An 18545-nucleotide genomic window follows, 5' to 3' on the forward strand; every position below is an offset into this window, starting at 1 on the left:
TGACGTGTCTCTAGTCACAGAGACTTGGTATGACATGTCTCTAGTCACAGAGACTTGGTATGGCGTGTCTCTAGTCACAGAGACTTGGTATGACGTGTCTCTAGTCACAGAGACTTGGTATGACGTGTCTCTAGTCACAGAGACTTGGTATGACGTGTCTCTAGTCACAGAGACTTGGTATGACGTGTCTCTAGTCACAGAGACTTGGTATGACGTGTCTCTAGTCACAGAGACTTGGTATGACGTGTCTCTAGTCACAGAGACTTGGTATGACGTGTCTCTAGTCACAGAGACTTGGTATGACGTGTCTCTAGTCACAGAGACTTGGTATGACATGTCTCTAGTCACAGAGACTTGGTATGGCGTGTCTCTAGTCACAGAGACTTGGTATGACGTGTCTCTAGTCACAGAGACTTGGTATGACGTGTCTCTAGTCACAGAGACTTGGTATGACGTGTCTCTAGTCACAGAGACTTGGTATGACGTGTCTCTAGTCACAGAGACTTGGTATGACGTGTCTCTAGTCACAGAGACTTGGTATGACGTGTCTCTAGTCACAGAGACTTGGTATGACGTGTCTCTAGTCACAGAGACTTGGTATGACGTGTCTCTAGTCACAGAGACTTGGTATGACGTGTCTCTAGTCACAGAGACTTGGTATGACGTGTCTCTAGTCACAGAGACTTGGTTGAGTGTTAGTTGTGCCTTGTTTAAAGGTCTGCATGACCTGACCTGTCAATGGCCTTCGATGGTTTTATTGTTCTAATCCAGGGGGACTAACTCATTCCATGGAGGGCTTAGTGTCTGCTGGTTGTTTCCTTTCAATAAAGCAATAGACAACCATGTGAGGGTAGTTACTAATCCGTGACCTTTATTCATCAATCAAGTACACTCGGCCCTCTGTGGAATGAGTGGCACATTGTAATCTATTCTCTTTGACAGACCGCTGACTTCTCCTCTCCGTGATCTCTGAACTGGAGGCATGAATTAAAATACTTTTTTCAGACCAAACACTTTTTATTTTTACATTGGTCAATTATAGGTAAAACATTCTGTAGATTGTCTCTCTATTCAAAATGCTCATCCTGTCTTCTGGAAAGGCTAATCTTGTCCACAGGCACATGTCTTTTCAGTAGTAATGAAGGCATGCTTCTGAAAGAGTTAAGGGTCATAACTCAGCTGTAGCACAGTCATAGGTCATGCTCAGAGTTGTGCGTCTGATATCATGCAATGGTTCATGTAGGTTTGATCTGAGGTGCATTCCAAATGGCTCCCTATTCCCTATGGGCCCTGGTCAAAAGAAGTGCACCCTATTCCCTATGGGCCCTAGTCAAAAGAAGTGCACCGCGTAGGGAATAGGGAGCCTTTTGGGACAGACTTGTTCTTCAGTTGGTACAGCATTAACGATATAACTAGGGAGATACAAGCATTCTTTAACCACAAATCCTGGATATCTAATGGAAATACATCGTAGGTGCTAACCATTTGTAACGTGGTTTTGCTTGCCAAATGGCACCCTATTCCCTACATAGTGCACTACTTTTGATCAGGGCCCATAAGGGTCTGGTGAAAAGTAGTGCACTATTTAGCGTCTGGTTCCATTTGTGACACCATCATAGTTTTGTGCTCTATGGAAGAGGCTGTATTATTGTTAGCACTCGTTATAGTCGGAGATGGTTACAGAGGTTTTAGACAGAACATTCATTATTGCTTAGGTCAAAGGAACATTTTAAAATATGGCCACATTGCCTGAGATATGAAATACATACATTAGTTGGAGGATTAGAGGAGGATCAGAGAGTTAGAGGAGGGTTAGAGAGTTAGATGGGGGTTGGAGAGTTAGAGGAGGGTTAGAGGGGGGTTAGAGGAGGGTTAGAGGAGGGTTAAAGAGTTAGAGGAGGGTTAGAGAGTTGGAGAGTTAGAGTAGGGTTAGAGATAGAGGGTTAGAGTTAGGAGGGTTAGAGAGTTAGAGGAGGGTTAGGGATAGAGGGTTAGGTCTAGAGGGTTAGGGATAGAGGGTTAGAATGTTAGAGGAGGGTTAGGGATAGAGGGTTAGAGTTAGGAGGGTTAGAGAGTTAGAGGAGGGTTAGGGATAGAGGGTTAGGTCTAGAGGGTTAGAGGAGGGTTAGGGATAGAGGGTTAGAATGTTAGAGGAGGGTTAGGGACAGAGGGTTAGAAGGTTAGGGTTAGGGCTAGTAAAGAGATCAATAAATCAGTGCAGATCAGAGGGAAAAAGAGAGCAGGTCAACACAGGAAGAGAAGAGAGGAGCTCAACAGGCAAACATTTCACTGTCGGCAATATAATTGTGCAAATATATCCTATCAGAATCTATTGTTCAAGTTGTTTTTTTGTTTTTTTACAAGCAAAGTTCTATTACATCATGCTGCAGTCCCATCCTCTTCTACAGCATAGTTAAAACATGGTATCATGCTGCAGTCCCATCCTCTTCTACAGCATAGTTAAAACATGGTATCATGCTGCAGTCCCATCCTCTTCTACAGCATAGTTAAAACATGGTATCATGCTGCAGTCCCATCTTCTTCTACAGCATAGTTAAAACATGGTATCATGCTGCAGTCCCATCCTCTTCTACAGCATAGTTAAAACATGGTATTCTGTGCAATAAGATGTGTCAGATAATGCATCCCAAATGGCACCCTATTCCCTACACACATGACTTTGACCAGAGGCCTATGGGCTACAGAGGTAATATGGTGTCATTTGGGACACAGCAGCTGGGTCAGTTTCCTCTGCTAACATCACAAGGACCAGTGCAGTGGACTAAATGTTGATTCAGTGCGATGACGGTGGGTACGAAGTGGCTCTCTGAGACAAAGTCCCCAGCTATGATGTTGAGGGAGCGGGAGTCGGAGCCGGGGCTCTGGCCCCTGACCCAGGAGAGCAGGGCAGGGTAGGTGGACATCACCAGGTCCTTCAGAGACTCAGTGGGGTGAGAACAGATGTACTTCAGATCCTCTGTCAGGTTGATGCCCGTCACAAAGAACCCTCCTGACAACAAACACCAAATCAATGTTCTGTTTGATTCTGTTACAAAAACACATTACAACACATCCCACAAACGTATGATACTCATGGAAAATATTGGGTGAAAACAATATATCGTAGACAGTGTTAGATACCCCTTTACTCTGCACAACACTACAGATACATTCTAATCACATAAGAGCGTTTGACTGTATTACTGTTCAGTACGGGGGAAATCCCACGCGAGATAAGCGAGCGTAAATGGAACTTAATTCCCTATTCTGATTCTGAACGTAAGCATGAGAATAGCATGCTATTCACCAGTTATTTCTCTAGGTGGAAATGGTATACAGAAAAGGTGTGTCTAGATACGCAGTATTCTGACAACTTAATTCCAACACCTTTACGCGAGAGGAAAACGTGAATAAGGCTTGGCGAACCAACCGGTTCCAAGTGGAAAAAGCTACAAGGTCAGTGTTTGGTGCTGAAATAAACTAATATCCATATATTTAGATTGCTTTCTTTCATTGATCCCTAATATTCTGACCCTGCTCTCTCAATATATATAAATATAGGACAAAACACACATCACGACAAGAGAGACAACACTACATAAACAGAGACCTAAGACAACAACATAGCAAGGCAGCAACACATGACAACACAACATGGTAGCAACACAAATTGGCAGCAGCACAACATGGTACAAACATTATTGGGCACAACAGCACAAACAGCACAAAGGGACAGAAGGTAGAGACAACAATACATCACGCAATGCAGTCACAACCGTCAGTAAGAGTGTCCATGACTGAGTCTTTGAATGAAGAGACTGAGATAAATCTGTCCAGTTTGAGTGTTAGTTCCAGTCGCTAGCTGCAGTGAACTGAAAAGACGAGAGAGCCAGGGATGTGTTTGCTTTGGGGACATTTAACAGAATGTGACTGGCAGAACGGATGTTATATGTGGAGAATGAGGGCTATCTCAGATAGGGGGGGCCGTATAGATGTGTTCAAGTGAGTCTATCGACAAAATTATAACCAAAAGGTACGGACTTCCATAGTGACGCAGTGATCTAAGGCACTAGCCGGGGGAGCTTTCCTTGGCTCATTGCACTCTAGCGACTCCTTGTGGTGGGCCGGGCGCCTGCAGGCTGACTTCGTTCGTCAGTTGAACGGTGTTTCCTCTGACACATTGGTGCAGCTGGCTTCTGGGTTAAGCGAGCGGGTTTGGCGGGTCATGTTATGGAAGACGCACGGCTCGACCTTCGCCTCTCCTGAGAACGTTGGGGAGTTGCAGCGATGAGACAAGATCATAAATCACGAAGTTGGGGAGAAAAAGGGTATAAAAAAATAAAAAAGAGATGGCTTAAGATAGATTACGATCTTGTACTGAAAACCCTATTGAAAATCTGTTGGCCAGCAAGTGGGAGGGGTTTCAGTGGTTGAATTACATTTATTCAAAGCGCGTAAGGTAAGTCTGAATACCAAATACTGAGAAGTGCGTAGGAAAGGAAATGCGTGCGTAGGAAAGGAAATGCATGCGTAGGAAAGGAAAGGCGTGCGTAGGAAAGGATAGGCGTGCATGGGAAAGGAAAGGTGTGCGTGGGAAAGGCGTGCGTAGGAAAGGAAAGGTGTGCGGGGGAAAGGCGTGGGTGGGAAAGGAAAGGTGTGCGTAGGAAAGGAAAGGTGTGCGTGGGAAAGGCGTGCGTGGGAAAGGCGTGCGTAGGAAAGGAAAGGCGTGCGTGGGAAAGGAAAGGCGTGCGTGGGAAAGGAAAGGCGTGCGTGGGAAAGGCGTGCGTGGGAAAGGAAAGGCGTGCGTAGGAAAGGAAAGGCGTGCGTAGGAAAGGAAAGGCGTGCGGAGGAAAGGAAAGGCGTGCGTGGGAAAGGAAAAGCGTGCGTAGGAAAGGAAAGGCGTGCGTGGGAAAGGCGTGCGTGGGAAAGCCGTGCGTGGGAAAGGAAAGGCGTGCGTGGGAAAGGCGTGCGTGGGAAAGGAAAGGCGTGCGTAGGAAAGGAAAGGCGTGCGTAGGAAAGGAAAGGCGTGCGTGGGAAAGGCGTGCGTTGGAAAGGAAAGGCGTGCGTAGGAAAGGAAAGGCGTGCGTAGGAAAGGAAAGGCGTGCGTAGGAAAGGAAAGGCGTGCGTAGGAAAGGAAAGGCGTGCGTGGGAAAGGAAAGGCGTGCGTGGGAAAGGAAAGGCGTGCGTGGGAAAGGCGTGCGTGGGAAAGGAAAGGCGTGCGTGGGAAAGGAAAGGCGTGCGTAGGAAAGGAAAGGCGTGCGGAGGAAAGGAAAGGCGTGCGGAGGAAAGGAAAGGCGTGCGTGGGAAAGGAAAAGCGTGCGTAGGAAAGGAAAGGCGTGCGTGGGAAAGGCGTGCGTGGGAAAGCCGTGCGTGGGAAAGGCGTGCGTGGGAAAGGCGTGCGTGGGAAAGGCGTAAGTGGGAAAGGAAAGGCGTGCGTGGGAAAGGCGTGCGTGGGAAAGGCGTGCGTGGGAAAGGAAAGGCGTGCGTGGGAAAGGCGTGCGTGGGAAAGGCGTGGGTGGGAAAGGCGTGCGTGGGAAAGGCGTGCGTAGGAAAGGAAAGGCGTGCGTGGGAAAGGAAAGGCGTGCGTGGGAAAGGAAAGGCGTGCGTAGGAAAGGAAAGGCGTGCGTGGGAAAGGAAAGGCGTGCGTAGGAAAGGAAAGGCGTGCGTGGGAAAGGCGTGCGTGGGACAGCCGTGCGTGGGAAAGGCGTGCGTGGGAAAGGCGTGCGTGGGAAAGGCGTGCGTGGGAAAGGAAAGGCGTGCATGGGAAAGGAAAGGCGTGCGTGGGAAAGGAAAGGCGTGCGTGGGAAAGGCGTGCGTGGGAAAGGCGTGCGTAGGAAAGGAAAGGCGTGCATGGGAAAGGAAAGGCGTGCGTGGGAAAGGAAAGGCGTGCGTGGGAAAGGAAAGGCGTGCGTGGGAAAGGAAAGGCGTGCGTAGGAAAGGAAAGGCGTGCGTAGGAAAGGAAAGGCGTGCGTAGGAAAGGATAGGCGTGCGGAGGAAAGGAAAGGCGTGCGTGGGAAAGGAAAAGCGTGCGTAGGAAAGGAAAGGCGTGCGTGGGAAAGGCGTGCGTGGGAAAGGCGTGCGTGGGAAAGGAAAGGCGTGCGTGGGAAAGGAAAGGCGTGCGTGGGAAAGGCGTGCGTGGGAAAGGAAAGGCGTGCGTGGGAAAGGCGTGCGTGGGAAAGGCGTGCGTGGGAAAGGAAAGGCGTGCGTGGGAAAGTCGTGCGTGGGAAAGGCGTGCGTGGGAAAGGCGTGGGTGGGAAAGGCGTGCGTGGGAAAGGCGTGCGTAGGAAAGGAAAGGCGTGCGTGGGAAAGGAAAGGCGTGCGTGGGAAAGGAAAGGCGTGCGTAGGAAAGGAAAGGCGTGCGTGGGAAAGGAAAGGCGTGCGTAGGAAAGGAAAGGCGTGCGTAGGAAAGGAAAGGCGTGCGTGGGAAAGGAAAGGCGTGCGTGGGAAAGGAAAGGCGTGCGGGGGAAAGGAAAGGCGTGCGTGGGAAAGGAAAGGCGTGCGTGGGAAAGGCGTGCGTGGGAAAGGCGTGCGTGGGAAAGGCGTGCGTGGGAAAGGCGTGCGTAGGAAAGGCGTGCGTAGGAAAGGCGTGCGTGGGAAAGGCGTGCGTGGGAAAGGCGTGCGTGGGAAAGGCATACGTGGGAAAGGCGTGCGTAGGAAAGGAAAGGCGTGCGTAGGAAAGGAAAGGCGTGCGTAGGAAAAGAAAGGCGTGCGTGGGAAAGGAAAGGCGTGCGTGGGAAAGGAAAGGCGTGCGTGGGAAAGGAAAGGCGTGCGTAGGAAAGGAAAGGCGTGCGTAGGAAAGGAAAGGCGTGCGTAGGAAGGAAAGGGTTGCGTGGGAAAGGAAAGGCGTGCGGGGGAAAGGAAAGGCGTGCGTGGGAAAGGAAAGGCGTGCGTGGGAAAGGCGTGCGTGGGAAAGGCGTGCGTGGGAAAGGCGTGCGTAGGAAAGGAAAGGCGTGCGTAGGAAAGGAAAGGCGTGCGTGGGAAAGGAAAGGCGTGCGTAGGAAAGGAAAGGCGTGCGTGGGAAAGGAAAGGCGTGCGTAGGAAAGGAAAGGCGTGCGTAGGAAGGAAAGGTGTGCGTGGGAAAGGAAAGGCGTGCGGGGGAAAGGAAAGGCGTGCGTGGGAAAGGAAAGGCGTGCGTGGGAAAGGCGTGCGTGGGAAAGGCGTGCGTGGGAAAGGCGTGCGTAGGAAAGGAAAGGCGTGCGTAGGAAAGGAAAGGCGTGCGTGGGAAAGGAAAGGCGTGCGTAGGAAAGGAAAGGCGTGCGTGGGAAAGGAAAGGCGTGCGTAGGAAAGGAAAGGCGTGTGTAGGAAAGGAAAGGCGTGCGTGGGAAAGGAAAGGCGTGCGTGGGAAAGGAAAGGCGTGCGTGGGAAAGGAAAGGCATGCGTGGGAAAGGAAAGGCGTGCGTGGGAAAGGAAAGGCGTGCGTAGGAAAGGAAAGGCGTGCATGGGAAAGGCGTGCGTGGGAAAGGCGTGCGTGGGAAAGGAAAGGCGTGCGTAGGAAAGGAAAGGCGTGCGTAGGAAAGGAAAGGCGTGCGTAGGAAAGGAAAGGCGTGCATGGGAAAGGAAAGGCGTGCGTGGGAAAGGAAAGGCGTGCGTGGGAAAGGCGTGCGTGGGAAAGGAAAGGCGTGCGTAGGAAAGGAAAGGCGTGCGTAGGAAAGGAAAGGCGTGCGGAGGAAAGGAAAGGCGTGCGTGGGAAAGGAAAAGCGTGGGTAGGAAAGGAAAGGCGTGCGTGGGAAAGGCGTGCGTGGGAAAGCCGTGCGTGGGAAAGGCGTGCGTGGGAAAGGCGTGCGTGGGAAAGGAAAGGCGTGCGTGGGAAAGGCGTGCGTGGGAAAGGCGTGCGTGGGAAAGGCGTGCGTGGGAAAGGAAAGGCGTGCGTGGGAAAGGCGTGCGTGGGAAAGGCGTGCGTGGGAAAGGCGTGGGTGGGAAAGGCGTGCGTGGGAAAGGCGTGCGTAGGAAAGGAAAGGCGTGCGTGGGAAAGGAAAGGCGTGCGTGGGAAAGGAAAGGCGTGCGTAGGAAAGGAAAGGCGTGTGTGGGAAAGGAAAGGCGTGCGTAGGAAAGGAAAGGCGTGCGTAGGAAAGGAAAGGCGTGCGTGGGAAAGGAAAGGCGTGCGTGGGAAAGGAAAGGCGTGCGGGGGAAAGGAAAGGCGTGCGTGGGAAAGGAGTGCGTGGGAAAGGCGTGCGTGGGAAAGGCGTGCGTGGGAAAGGCGTGCGTGGGAAAGGCGTGCGTAGGAAAGGCGTGCGTAGGAAAGGCGTGCGTGGGAAAGGCGTGCGTGGGAAAGGCGTGCGTGGGAAAGGCATACGTGGGAAAGGCGTGCGTAGGAAAGGAAAGGCGTGCGTAGGAAAGGAAAGGCGTGCGTAGGAAAAGAAAGGCGTGCGTGGGAAAGGAAAGGCGTGCGTGGGAAAGGAAAGGCGTGCGTGGGAAAGGAAAGGCGTGCGTAGGAAAGGAAAGGCGTGCGTAGGAAAGGAAAGGCGTGCGTAGGAAGGAAAGGGTTGCGTGGGAAAGGAAAGGCGTGCGGGGGAAAGGAAAGGCGTGCGGGGGAAAGGAAAGGCGTGCGTGGGAAAGGAAAGGCGTGCGTGGGAAAGGCGTGCGTGGGAAAGGCGTGCGTGGGAAAGGCGTGCGTAGGAAAGGAAAGGCGTGCGTAGGAAAGGAAAGGCGTGCGTGGGAAAGGAAAGGCGTGCGTAGGAAAGGAAAGGCGTGCGTGGGAAAGGAAAGGCGTGCGTAGGAAAGGAAAGGCGTGCGTAGGAAGGAAAGGTGTGCGTGGGAAAGGAAAGGCGTGCGGGGGAAAGGAAAGGCGTGCGTGGGAAAGGAAAGGCGTGCGTGGGAAAGGCGTGCGTGGGAAAGGCGTGCGTGGGAAAGGCGTGCGTAGGAAAGGAAAGGCGTGCGTAGGAAAGGAAAGGCGTGCGTGGGAAAGGAAAGGCGTGCGTAGGAAAGGAAAGGCGTGCGTGGGAAAGGAAAGGCGTGCGTAGGAAAGGAAAGGCGTGTGTAGGAAAGGAAAGGCGTGCGTGGGAAAGGAAAGGCGTGCGTGGGAAAGGAAAGGCGTGCGTGGGAAAGGAAAGGCGTGCGTGGGAAAGGAAAGGCGTGCGTGGGAAAGGAAAGGCGTGCGTGGGAAAGGAAAGGCGTGCGTAGGAAAGGAAAGGCGTGCGTGGGAAAGGAAAGGCGTGCGTGGGAAAGGAAAGGCGTGCGTAGGAAAGGAAAGGCGTGCGTAGGAAAGGAAAGGCGTGCGTGGGAAAGGAAAGGCGTGCGTGGGAAAGGAAAGGCGTGCGTGGGAAAGGAAAGGCGTGCGTGGGAAAGGAAAGGCGTGCGTAGGAAAGGAAAGGCGTGCGTGGGAAAGGAAAGGCGTGCGTAGGAAAGGAAAGGCGTGCGTAGGAAAGGAAAGGCGTGCGTGGGAAAGGAAAAGCGTGCGTAGGAAAGGAAAGGCGTGCGTGGGAAAGGAAAGGCGTGCGTAGGAAAGGAAAGGCGTGCGTAGGAAAGGAAAGGCGTGCGTAGGAAGGGAAAGGCGTGCGTGGGAAAGGAAAGGCGTGCGTAGGAAAGGAAAGGCGTGCGTGGGAAAGGAAAGGCGTGCGTAGGAAAGGAAAGGCGTGCGTGGGAAAGGAAAGGTGTGCGTAGGAAAGGAAAGGCGTGCGTGGGAAAGGAAAGGCGTGCGTAGGAAAGGAAAGGCGTGCGTAGGAAAGGAAAGGCGTGCGTAGGAAGGGAAAGGCGTGCGTGGGAAAGGCGTGCGTGGGAAAGGCGTACGTGGGAAAGGCGTGCGTGGGAAAGGCGTGCGTGGGAAAGGAAAGGCGTGCTAAATGATTGGCAGTGTTAGATAATCCTTACTCTGCACAATATTTCATAGCAATATGTGGTCATCTGTAGGTTACCTGGGCGGCCATGTTGTTTCCTGTGTTCGAACTCCTCGATCAGAGCCTCAGCTTTACACTTGTTGGCCCACCAGTAGGGGATGTGAGGCCAAAGGTCGCTATAGAGGCTGACCATGCTGTGCTCATAGGAGACAATCACCTGGTAACCCAACGACCACAGGTTCCTCAGCGTCACCACTTCCTGGAACAGAGGATCATGGGAATGTTGGGATCAGGGAATGGAATCATGGGAAAGTATGGGTCATACCATGCTAGGAAACATTGGGGTAACACTATATATTTACATTTTTTGTACAATTTTTGTAATTATTTTTATAATACACAACATACGCACACAAACAAAGTCATGGATTATTGAGTCAATGTTAGTTTTACACTTAAGAACACGACTCTGCCGGTGTGCTGTAGAATGTGAATTTCTCTTGTATAATAAATTATATACATTAGTTTATACTGGATTAAGTTACATTTGTCTTATTAACTGTCATTTCTTCAGTTACGTTCCAACATCCCTCCATCTTGTGCTTTTTAAGTCTTGGTTGCAATAGTTTATATTTTTTTCTAAGTTGTATAAGTTTTCTGCAAGGTTTTATATACAGTTGAAGTCGGAAGTTTACATACACTTAGGTTGTAGTCATTAAAACTCATTATTCAACCACTCCACAAATTTCTTCTTAACAAACTATCGTTTTGGAAAGTCAGTTATGCACAAAGTAGATGTCCTGAGACAAGTAATTTTTCCAACACAGACAGATCATTTCACTCATAACTCACTGTGTCACAATTCCAATGTGTCAGAAGTTTACATAAACTAAGTTAACTGTGCCTTTAAACAGTTTGGAAAATTCCAGAAAATTATGTCATGGCTTTAGAAGCTTCTGATAGGCTAATTGACATAATTTGAGTCAATTGCAGGTGCACCTGTGGATGTATTTCAAGGCCTACCTTCAAACTCAATGCCTCTTTGCTTGACATAATGGGAAAATCAAAAGAAATCAGCCAAGACCTCAGAAGAAAAATTGTAGACCTCCACAAGTCTGGTTCATCCTTGGGAGCAATTTCCAAACGCCTGAAGGTACCACGTTCATCTGTACAAACAATAGTACGCAAGTATAAACACCATGGGACCACACAGCCATCATACCGCTCAGGAAGCAGATGCGTTCTGTCTCCTAGAGATGAACGTACTTTGGTGCGAAAAGTGCAAATCAATCCCAGAACAACTGCAAAGGATCTTATGAAGATGCGGGAGGAAACAGGTACAAAGGTATCTATATCCACAGTAAATCAAGTCCTATATCGACATAACCTGAAAGGCCGCTCAACAAGGAAGAAGCCACTGCTCCAAAACCGCCATAAAAAAAAGCCAGACTACGGTTTGCAACTGCATATGGGGACAAAGATCATTATTTTTGGAGAAATGTCCTCTGGTCTGATAAAACAAAATATAACTGTTTGGCCATAATGACCATTGTTATGTTTGGAGAAAAAAGAGGGAGGCTTGCAAGCCGAAGAACACCATCCCAACGGTGAAGCACGGGGGTGGCAACATTATGTTGAGGGGGTGCTTTGCTGCAGGAAGGACTGGTGCACTTCACAAAATAGATGGCATCACGAGGTAGGAAAATTAGGTGAATATATTGAAGCAACATCTCAAGACATCAGTCAGGAAGTTAAAGCTTGGTCGCAAATGGGTCTTCCACATGGACAGTGACCACAAGCATACTTCCAAAATTGTGGCAAAATGGCTTAAGAACAACAAAGTCAAGGTATTGGAGTGGCCATAACAAAGCCCTGACCTCACACTTAGAAAATGTGTGGGCAGAACTGAAAAAGCATGTGCAAGCAAGGAGGCCTACAAACCTGACTCAGTTGCACCACCTCTGTCAGGAGGAATGGACCAAAATTCACCCAAATTATTGTGGGAAGCTTGTGGAAGGAAACCCGAAACATTTGACCCAAGTTAAACAACTTAAAGGCAATGCTACCAAATACTAATTGAGTGTATGTAAACTTCTGACCCAATGGAAATGTGATGAAAGAAATCACTCTACTATTATTTCACATTCTTAAAATAAAGTGGTGATGACCTAAAACAGGGAATTTTTGCTACGATTAAATGTCAGCAATTGTGAAAAACTGAGTTTAAATGTATTTGGCTAAGGTGTATCTGAACTTCAGACTTTAACTGTATGTACGATAAGTCCACTCTCTTTCTCTCCCCCTCTTTCTTTCCCCACCCCCTTTCCATTGTGTAACAAGCCGTCATATCGGCTTAGTCCACTAGGGACTTTTCATTACATTATGTTAGTAATCAATACAACCAATACCGTGTTTATGTAATTCTGTGTGATTATTTAGTTAGTTAGTAAATAAACAATTAAGCCAATTTCTGTATCGCTCATTCATCACTAAGGTTAGGGTTTGTGCTGATATCCAAGGATTATGCAATGTTCAGAATGAGACTGATGAGGTAATGATTAATATGTGACTGTTATTGATGTAAGAGATATCTGTATATCTTTAGAGTTTGAGTCGGGAGATAGTCACTCTTTAAACAACTTTTCCCGTGGTGCCCCAAGTTCCTAATGAGTTAATTGTTACGTGATTAATTTACTTGAGTAATAATTAAACAGAGTAGGTAATTATTTCATAAATAGCAGTCATCACATTAATGATAAAACGTCACAACACCTGGTACCCCTGCACATCAACTTGGTACTGGTACCCTGTGTATATAGCCAAGTTATTACCTGGTACCCTGTGTATATAGCCAAGTTATTACCTGGTACCCTGTGTATATAGCCAAGTTATTACCTGGTACCCTGTGTATATAGCCAAGTTATTACCTGGTACCCTGTGTATATAGCCAAGTTATTACCTGGTACCCTGTGTATATAGCCAAGTTATTACCTGGTACCCTGTGTATATAGCCAAGTTATTACCTGGTACCCTGTGTATATAGCCAAGTTATTACCTGGTACCCTGTGTATATAGCCATGTTATTACCTGGTACCCTGTGTATATAGCCAAGTTATTACCTGGTACCCTGTGTATATAGCCAAGTTATTACCTGGTACCCTGTGTATATAGCCAAGTTATTACCTGGTACCCTGTGTATATAGCCATGTTATTACCTGGTACCCTGTGTATATAGCCAAGTTATTACCTGGTACCCTGTGTATATAGCCAAGTTATTACCTGGTACCCTGTGTATATAGCCAAGTTATTACCTGGTACCCTGTGTATATAGCCATGTTATTACCTGGTACCCTGTGTATATAGCCAAGTTATTACCTGGTACCCTGTGTATATAGCCAAGTTATTACCTGGTACCCTGTGTATATAGCCAAGTTATTACCTGGTACCCTGTGTATATAGCCAAGTTATTACCTGGTACCCTGTGTATATAGCCAAGTTATTACCTGGTACCCTGTGTATATAGCCAAGTTATCGTTACTCATTGATTTTTTCCCCTAGTGTTCATATTTTTTTCTTTGGTGTGTCTCTCTGCATTGTGGGGAAGGACCTGGAAGTAAGCTTTTCACTATTAGTCTATAACTGTTATTTACGACGCATGTGACAAATACCATTTGATTTTCTATTTGATTCCAATGTTACCTTTAAGATGTGCGCAGGCTTTTATTTTGTAAAGTGGTTTCTTGCATCAAACAACACAATACAAAAACATTTTCAGTCACCTCCTTGTTTGACAGGATAAACAGGTTGATCCTGCTGACCAAGGGTCTGATCAACTGCTTGGCGTAGCAGCTAGTTATGTTCTTGTTCTATTACTGTTCTGTATTATGTCATGTTTTGTGTGAACCCCAGGAAGAGTAGCTGCTGCTTTTGTAACAGTTAATGGGGATCCAAATAAAATTCCAAGAGGCTGAATGATAGAACAGCTATTTCCATGTTCAAATATTATGGGATGCATTTTCTCCATTGTTTCTGATGGTAGGCCTACATTATGATCAAATAGCCACAGTAGCCTACTTGGTCACGGTTAAAACTAACTTAAATAGGGTCCAGCTTCAGTGTTCACAGTAAACGCTCGCTGGAAGTTGCTCAGCAGACCTGAAATTTGCTCATTGCCAAAAAAGATTAGAGGGAACATTGGAGGTGTCCCTACCGTAGTTGGACAGTGCTTGGAGGTGTCCCTACCGTAGTTGGACAGTGCTTGGAGGTGTCCCTACCGTAGTTGGACAGTGCTTGGAGGTATCCCTACAGTAGTTGGACAGTGCTTGGAGGTGTCCCTACAGTAGTTGGACAGTGCTTGGAGGTGTCCCTACCGTAGTTGGACAGTGCTTGGAGGTGTCCCTACCGTAGTTGGACAGTGCTTGGAGGTGTCCCTACAGTAGTTGGACAGTGCTTGGAGGTGTCCCTACAGTAGTTGGACAGTGCTTGGAGGTGTCCCTACGGTAGTTGGACAGTGCTTGGAGGTGTCCCTACCGTAGTTGGACAGTGCTTGGAGGTGTCCCTACCGTAGTTGGACAGTGCTTGGAGGTGTCCCTACCGTAGTTGGACAGTGCTTGGAGGTGTCCCTACCGTAGTTGGACAGTGCTTGGAGGTGTCCCTACCGTAGTTGGACAGAGCCTGGCGGTGAAGATGGTTCTGATGGTGGATATAAGTCCAGTGTGGAGGTCCTGGTTCAGACCCAGGAAGTGACTGAAGGACAGCAGAACCACCTCTCTAGAATGGACATCTAGCCAGGATCTGATCTCCTGAAGAACGGTCTGTGGAGAACAGACATTGGTCCAACTGGTGTAACACAATCACAGTAACATCTGAAATCAATTATATATCCCAAATCCTATTTGTATATGTCGTAAGGTTGTCAGATAAGAACAGGAGTCTAGTAAATGGTACAACCCCTCTCTGTAGCCCCTTGTCAGAATGTCTACTACACCTCCCTGCTAGTATAGAAGTACAGATTATACCTTTAACATTTAATGTAGTCTACACCCTGTGGTAGAATGGAAGTATCATACCTCTACATTGAGCGTAATGTACACTCAATAGTATCATACCTCTACATTGAGCATAATGTACACTCCATAGTATCACACCTCTACATTGAGCATAGTGTACACTCCGTAGTATCATACCTCTACATTGAGCGTAATGTACACTCCATAGTATCACACCTCTACATTGAGCATAGTGTACACTCCGTAGTATCATACCTCTATATTGAGCATAGTGTACACTCCATAGTATCACACCTCTACATTGAGCATAGTGTACACTCCGTAGTATCACACCTCTACATTGAGCGTAATGTACACTCCGTAGTATCACACCTCTACATTGAGCATAGTGTACACTCCGTAGTATCACACCTCTACATTGAGCAGTGTACACTCCGTAGTATCACACCTCTACATTGAGCAGTGTACACTCCGTAGTATCACACCTCTACATTGAGCGTAATGTACACTCCATAGTATCACACCTCTACATTGAGCGTAATGTACACTCCATAGTATCACACCTCTACATTGAGCATAGTGTACACTCCGTAGTATCACACCTCTACATTGAGCATAGCGTACACTCCGTAGTATCATACCTCTACATTGAGCATAATGTACACTCCATAGTATCACACCTCTACATTGAGCATAGCGTACACTCCGTAGTATCATACCTCTACATTGAGCATAGTGTACACTCCGTATTATCATACCTCTACATTGAGCGTAATGTACACTCCATAGTATCATACCTCTACATTGAGCATAGTGTACACTCCGTAGTATCACACCTCTACATTGAGCATAGTGTACACTCCGTAGTATCACACCTCTACATTGAGCATAGTGTACACTCCGTAGTATCACACCTCTACATTGAGCATAGTGTACACTCCGTAGTATCACACCTCTACATTGAGCATAGTGTACACTCCGTAGTATCACACCTCTACATTGAGCATAGTGTACACTCCGTAGTATCACACCTCTACATTGAGCATAGCGTACACTCCGTAGTATCACACCTCTACATTGAGCGTAATGTACACTCCATAGTATCACACCTCTACATTGAGCATAGTGTACACTCCGTAGTATCACACCTCTACATTGAGCGTAATGTACACTCCATAGTATCACACCTCTACATTGAGCATAGCATACAGTCGTGGTCAAAAGTTTTGAGAAAGACAAATTAATTTCTACAAAGTTTTCTGCTTCAGTATCTTTAGATATTTTTGTCAGATGTTACTATGGAATACTGAAGGATAATTACAAGCATTTCATATGTGTCGAAGGCTTTAATTGACAATTACATGAAGTTGATTCAATATTTGCAGTGTTGACCCTTCTTTTTCAAGACCTCTGCAATCCACCCTGGCATGCTGTCAATTAACTTCTGGGCCACATCCTGACTGATGGCAGCCCATTCTTGCATAATCAATGCTTGGAGTTTGTCAGAATTTGTTGGTTTTTGTTTGTCCACCTGCCTCTTGAGGATTGACCACAAGTTCTCAATGGGATTAAGGTCTGGGGAGTTTCCTGGCCATGGACCCAAAATATCGATGTTTTGTTCCCCGAGCCACTTAGTTATCACTTTTGCCTTATGGCAAGGTGCTCCATCATGCTGGAAAAGGCATTGTTCATCACCAAACTGTTCCTGGATGGTTGGGAGAAGTTGCTCTCGGAGGATGTGTTGGTACCATTCTTTATTCATGGCTGTGTTCTTAGGAAAAATTGTGAGTGAGCCCACTCCCTTGGCTGAGAAGCAACCCCACACATGAATGGTTTCAGGATGATTGACTGTTGGCATGACATAGGACTGATGGTAGCGCTCACCTTCTCTTCTCCGGACAAGCTTTTTCCGGATGCCCCAAACAATCGGAAATGGATTAATCAGAGAAAATGACTTTACCCCAGTCCTCAGCTGTCCAATCCCTGTACCTTTTGCAGAATATCAGTCTGTCCCTGATGTTTTTCCTGGAGAGAACTGGCTTCTTTGCTGCCCTTCTTGACACCAGGCCATCCTCCAAAAGTCTTCGCCTCACTGTGCGTGCAGATGCACTCACACATGCCTGCTGCCATTCCTGAGCAAGCTCTGTACTGGTGGTGCCCCGATCCCGCAGCTGAATCAACTTTAGGAGACGGTCCTGGCGCTTGCTGGACTTTCTTGGGCACTCTGAAGCCTTCTTCACAACAATTGAACCGCTCTTCTTGAAGTTATTGATGATCCGATAAATGGTTGATTTAGGTGCAATCTTACTGGCAGCAATATCCTTGCCTGTGAAGCCCTTTTTGTGCAAAGCAATGATGACGCACGTGTTTCCTTGCAGGTAACCATGGTTAACGGAGGAAGAACAATGATTCCAAGCACCACCCTCCTTTTGAAGCTTCCAGTCTGTTATTCGAATTCAATCAACATGACATTGTGATCTCCAGCCGTGTCCTCGTCAACACTCACACCTGTGTTAACGAGAGAATCACTGACATGATGTCAGCTGGTCTTTTTGTGGCAGGGCTGAAATGCAATGGAAAATGTTTTTGGGGGATTCAGTTCATTTGCATTGCAAAGGGGGACTTTGCAATTAATTGCATAACATTCTGGAGTATATGCAAATTGCCATCATTAAAACTGAGGCAGCAGACTTGGTGAAAATTAATGTGTGTCATTTTAAAAACTTTTGGCCACGACTGTACACTCCGTAGTATCATACCTCTACATTTAGCGTAGCGTACACTCCATGGTATCATACCGCTACAGTGAGGATAGTGTACACTCCGTAGTATCATACCTCTACTGTGAGTGTAGTGTACACTCCGTAGTATCATACCTCTACTGTGAGCATAGTGTACACTCCGTAGTATCATACCTCTACAGTGAGTGTAGTGTACACTCCATAATATCATACCTCTACTGTGAGCGTAGTGTACACTCCATAGTATCATACCTCTACAGTGAGTGTAGTGTATACTCCATGGTAGAAGTACAGGTCAGTAGAGGTGTCGTTGGGTCGATGTGCGATCCTCAGGTCAAGATATCTGACCCCACAGTCTAGCTGCTCCTTCACTGTCGCCTCCTATAGGACATTATCAGATTAACTTTATCAGATCATCTACATTATCAGAGCAACAACATTATCAGATCGACATTATTATCAGATCATCAACATTATCAGAGCAACAACATTATCAGATCATCAACATGATCAGATCATCTACATTATCAGATCGACATTATTATCAGATCATCAACATTATCAGATCACCAACATTATCAGATCATCTACATTATCAGATCGACATTATTATCAGATCATCAACATTTTCAGAGCAACAACATTATCAGAGCAACAACATTATCAGATCAACAACATTATCAGACCATCAACATTATCAGATCAACAACATTATCCGATCATCAACATTATGCAATTGACATTATTATCTGATCAACAACATTATCAGATCAACTTAATCAGATCAACATTATTATCAGATCGACAACATGATCAGATCAACAACTTTATTAACCCAACCAGCACTGAGGGCCAGATGTCCTGCCAGCACCGAGGGCCAGATGTCCTGCCAGCACCGAGGGCCAGATGTCCTGCCAGCAGGTGTAAAGTCTGCACCAGAAGTGTTATGCCATCTAGGTCAGGGTGGTCATCTAGGTCAGGGTGGCCAAACTCAATTCCTGGAGGGCTGTGTCTCTGCTGGT

At 47.4% G+C, this 18545-nt stretch overlaps 1 protein-coding gene across 1 annotated transcript in view; it reads right to left on the bottom strand.

Moving 5' to 3' along the window:
- Positions 1-845: 845 nt before the first annotated feature.
- The window catches only part of plcxd1.1 (phosphatidylinositol-specific phospholipase C, X domain containing 1, tandem duplicate 1), a 41275-nt gene continuing 23575 nt past the window's right edge, over positions 846-18545 (bottom strand). The window contains exons 4-7 of the mRNA XM_090222634.1: positions 17776-17904; positions 14432-14587; positions 9852-10032; positions 846-3010 (exon numbers count right to left, since the gene is read on the bottom strand). Of these exons, the coding sequence (XP_090078760.1) occupies positions 2742-3010; positions 9852-10032; positions 14432-14587; positions 17776-17904 (735 nt within the window). The 3' untranslated portion in view covers positions 846-2741. The remainder of the gene's footprint in view (positions 3011-9851; positions 10033-14431; positions 14588-17775; positions 17905-18545) is intronic.

The sequence above is a fragment of the Oncorhynchus mykiss genome, chromosome 1 (genome assembly GCF_057628025.1).
Source record: "Oncorhynchus mykiss isolate SJ-2025 chromosome 1, ASM5762802v1, whole genome shotgun sequence".
Taxonomy (NCBI): domain Eukaryota; kingdom Metazoa; phylum Chordata; class Actinopteri; order Salmoniformes; family Salmonidae; genus Oncorhynchus; species Oncorhynchus mykiss.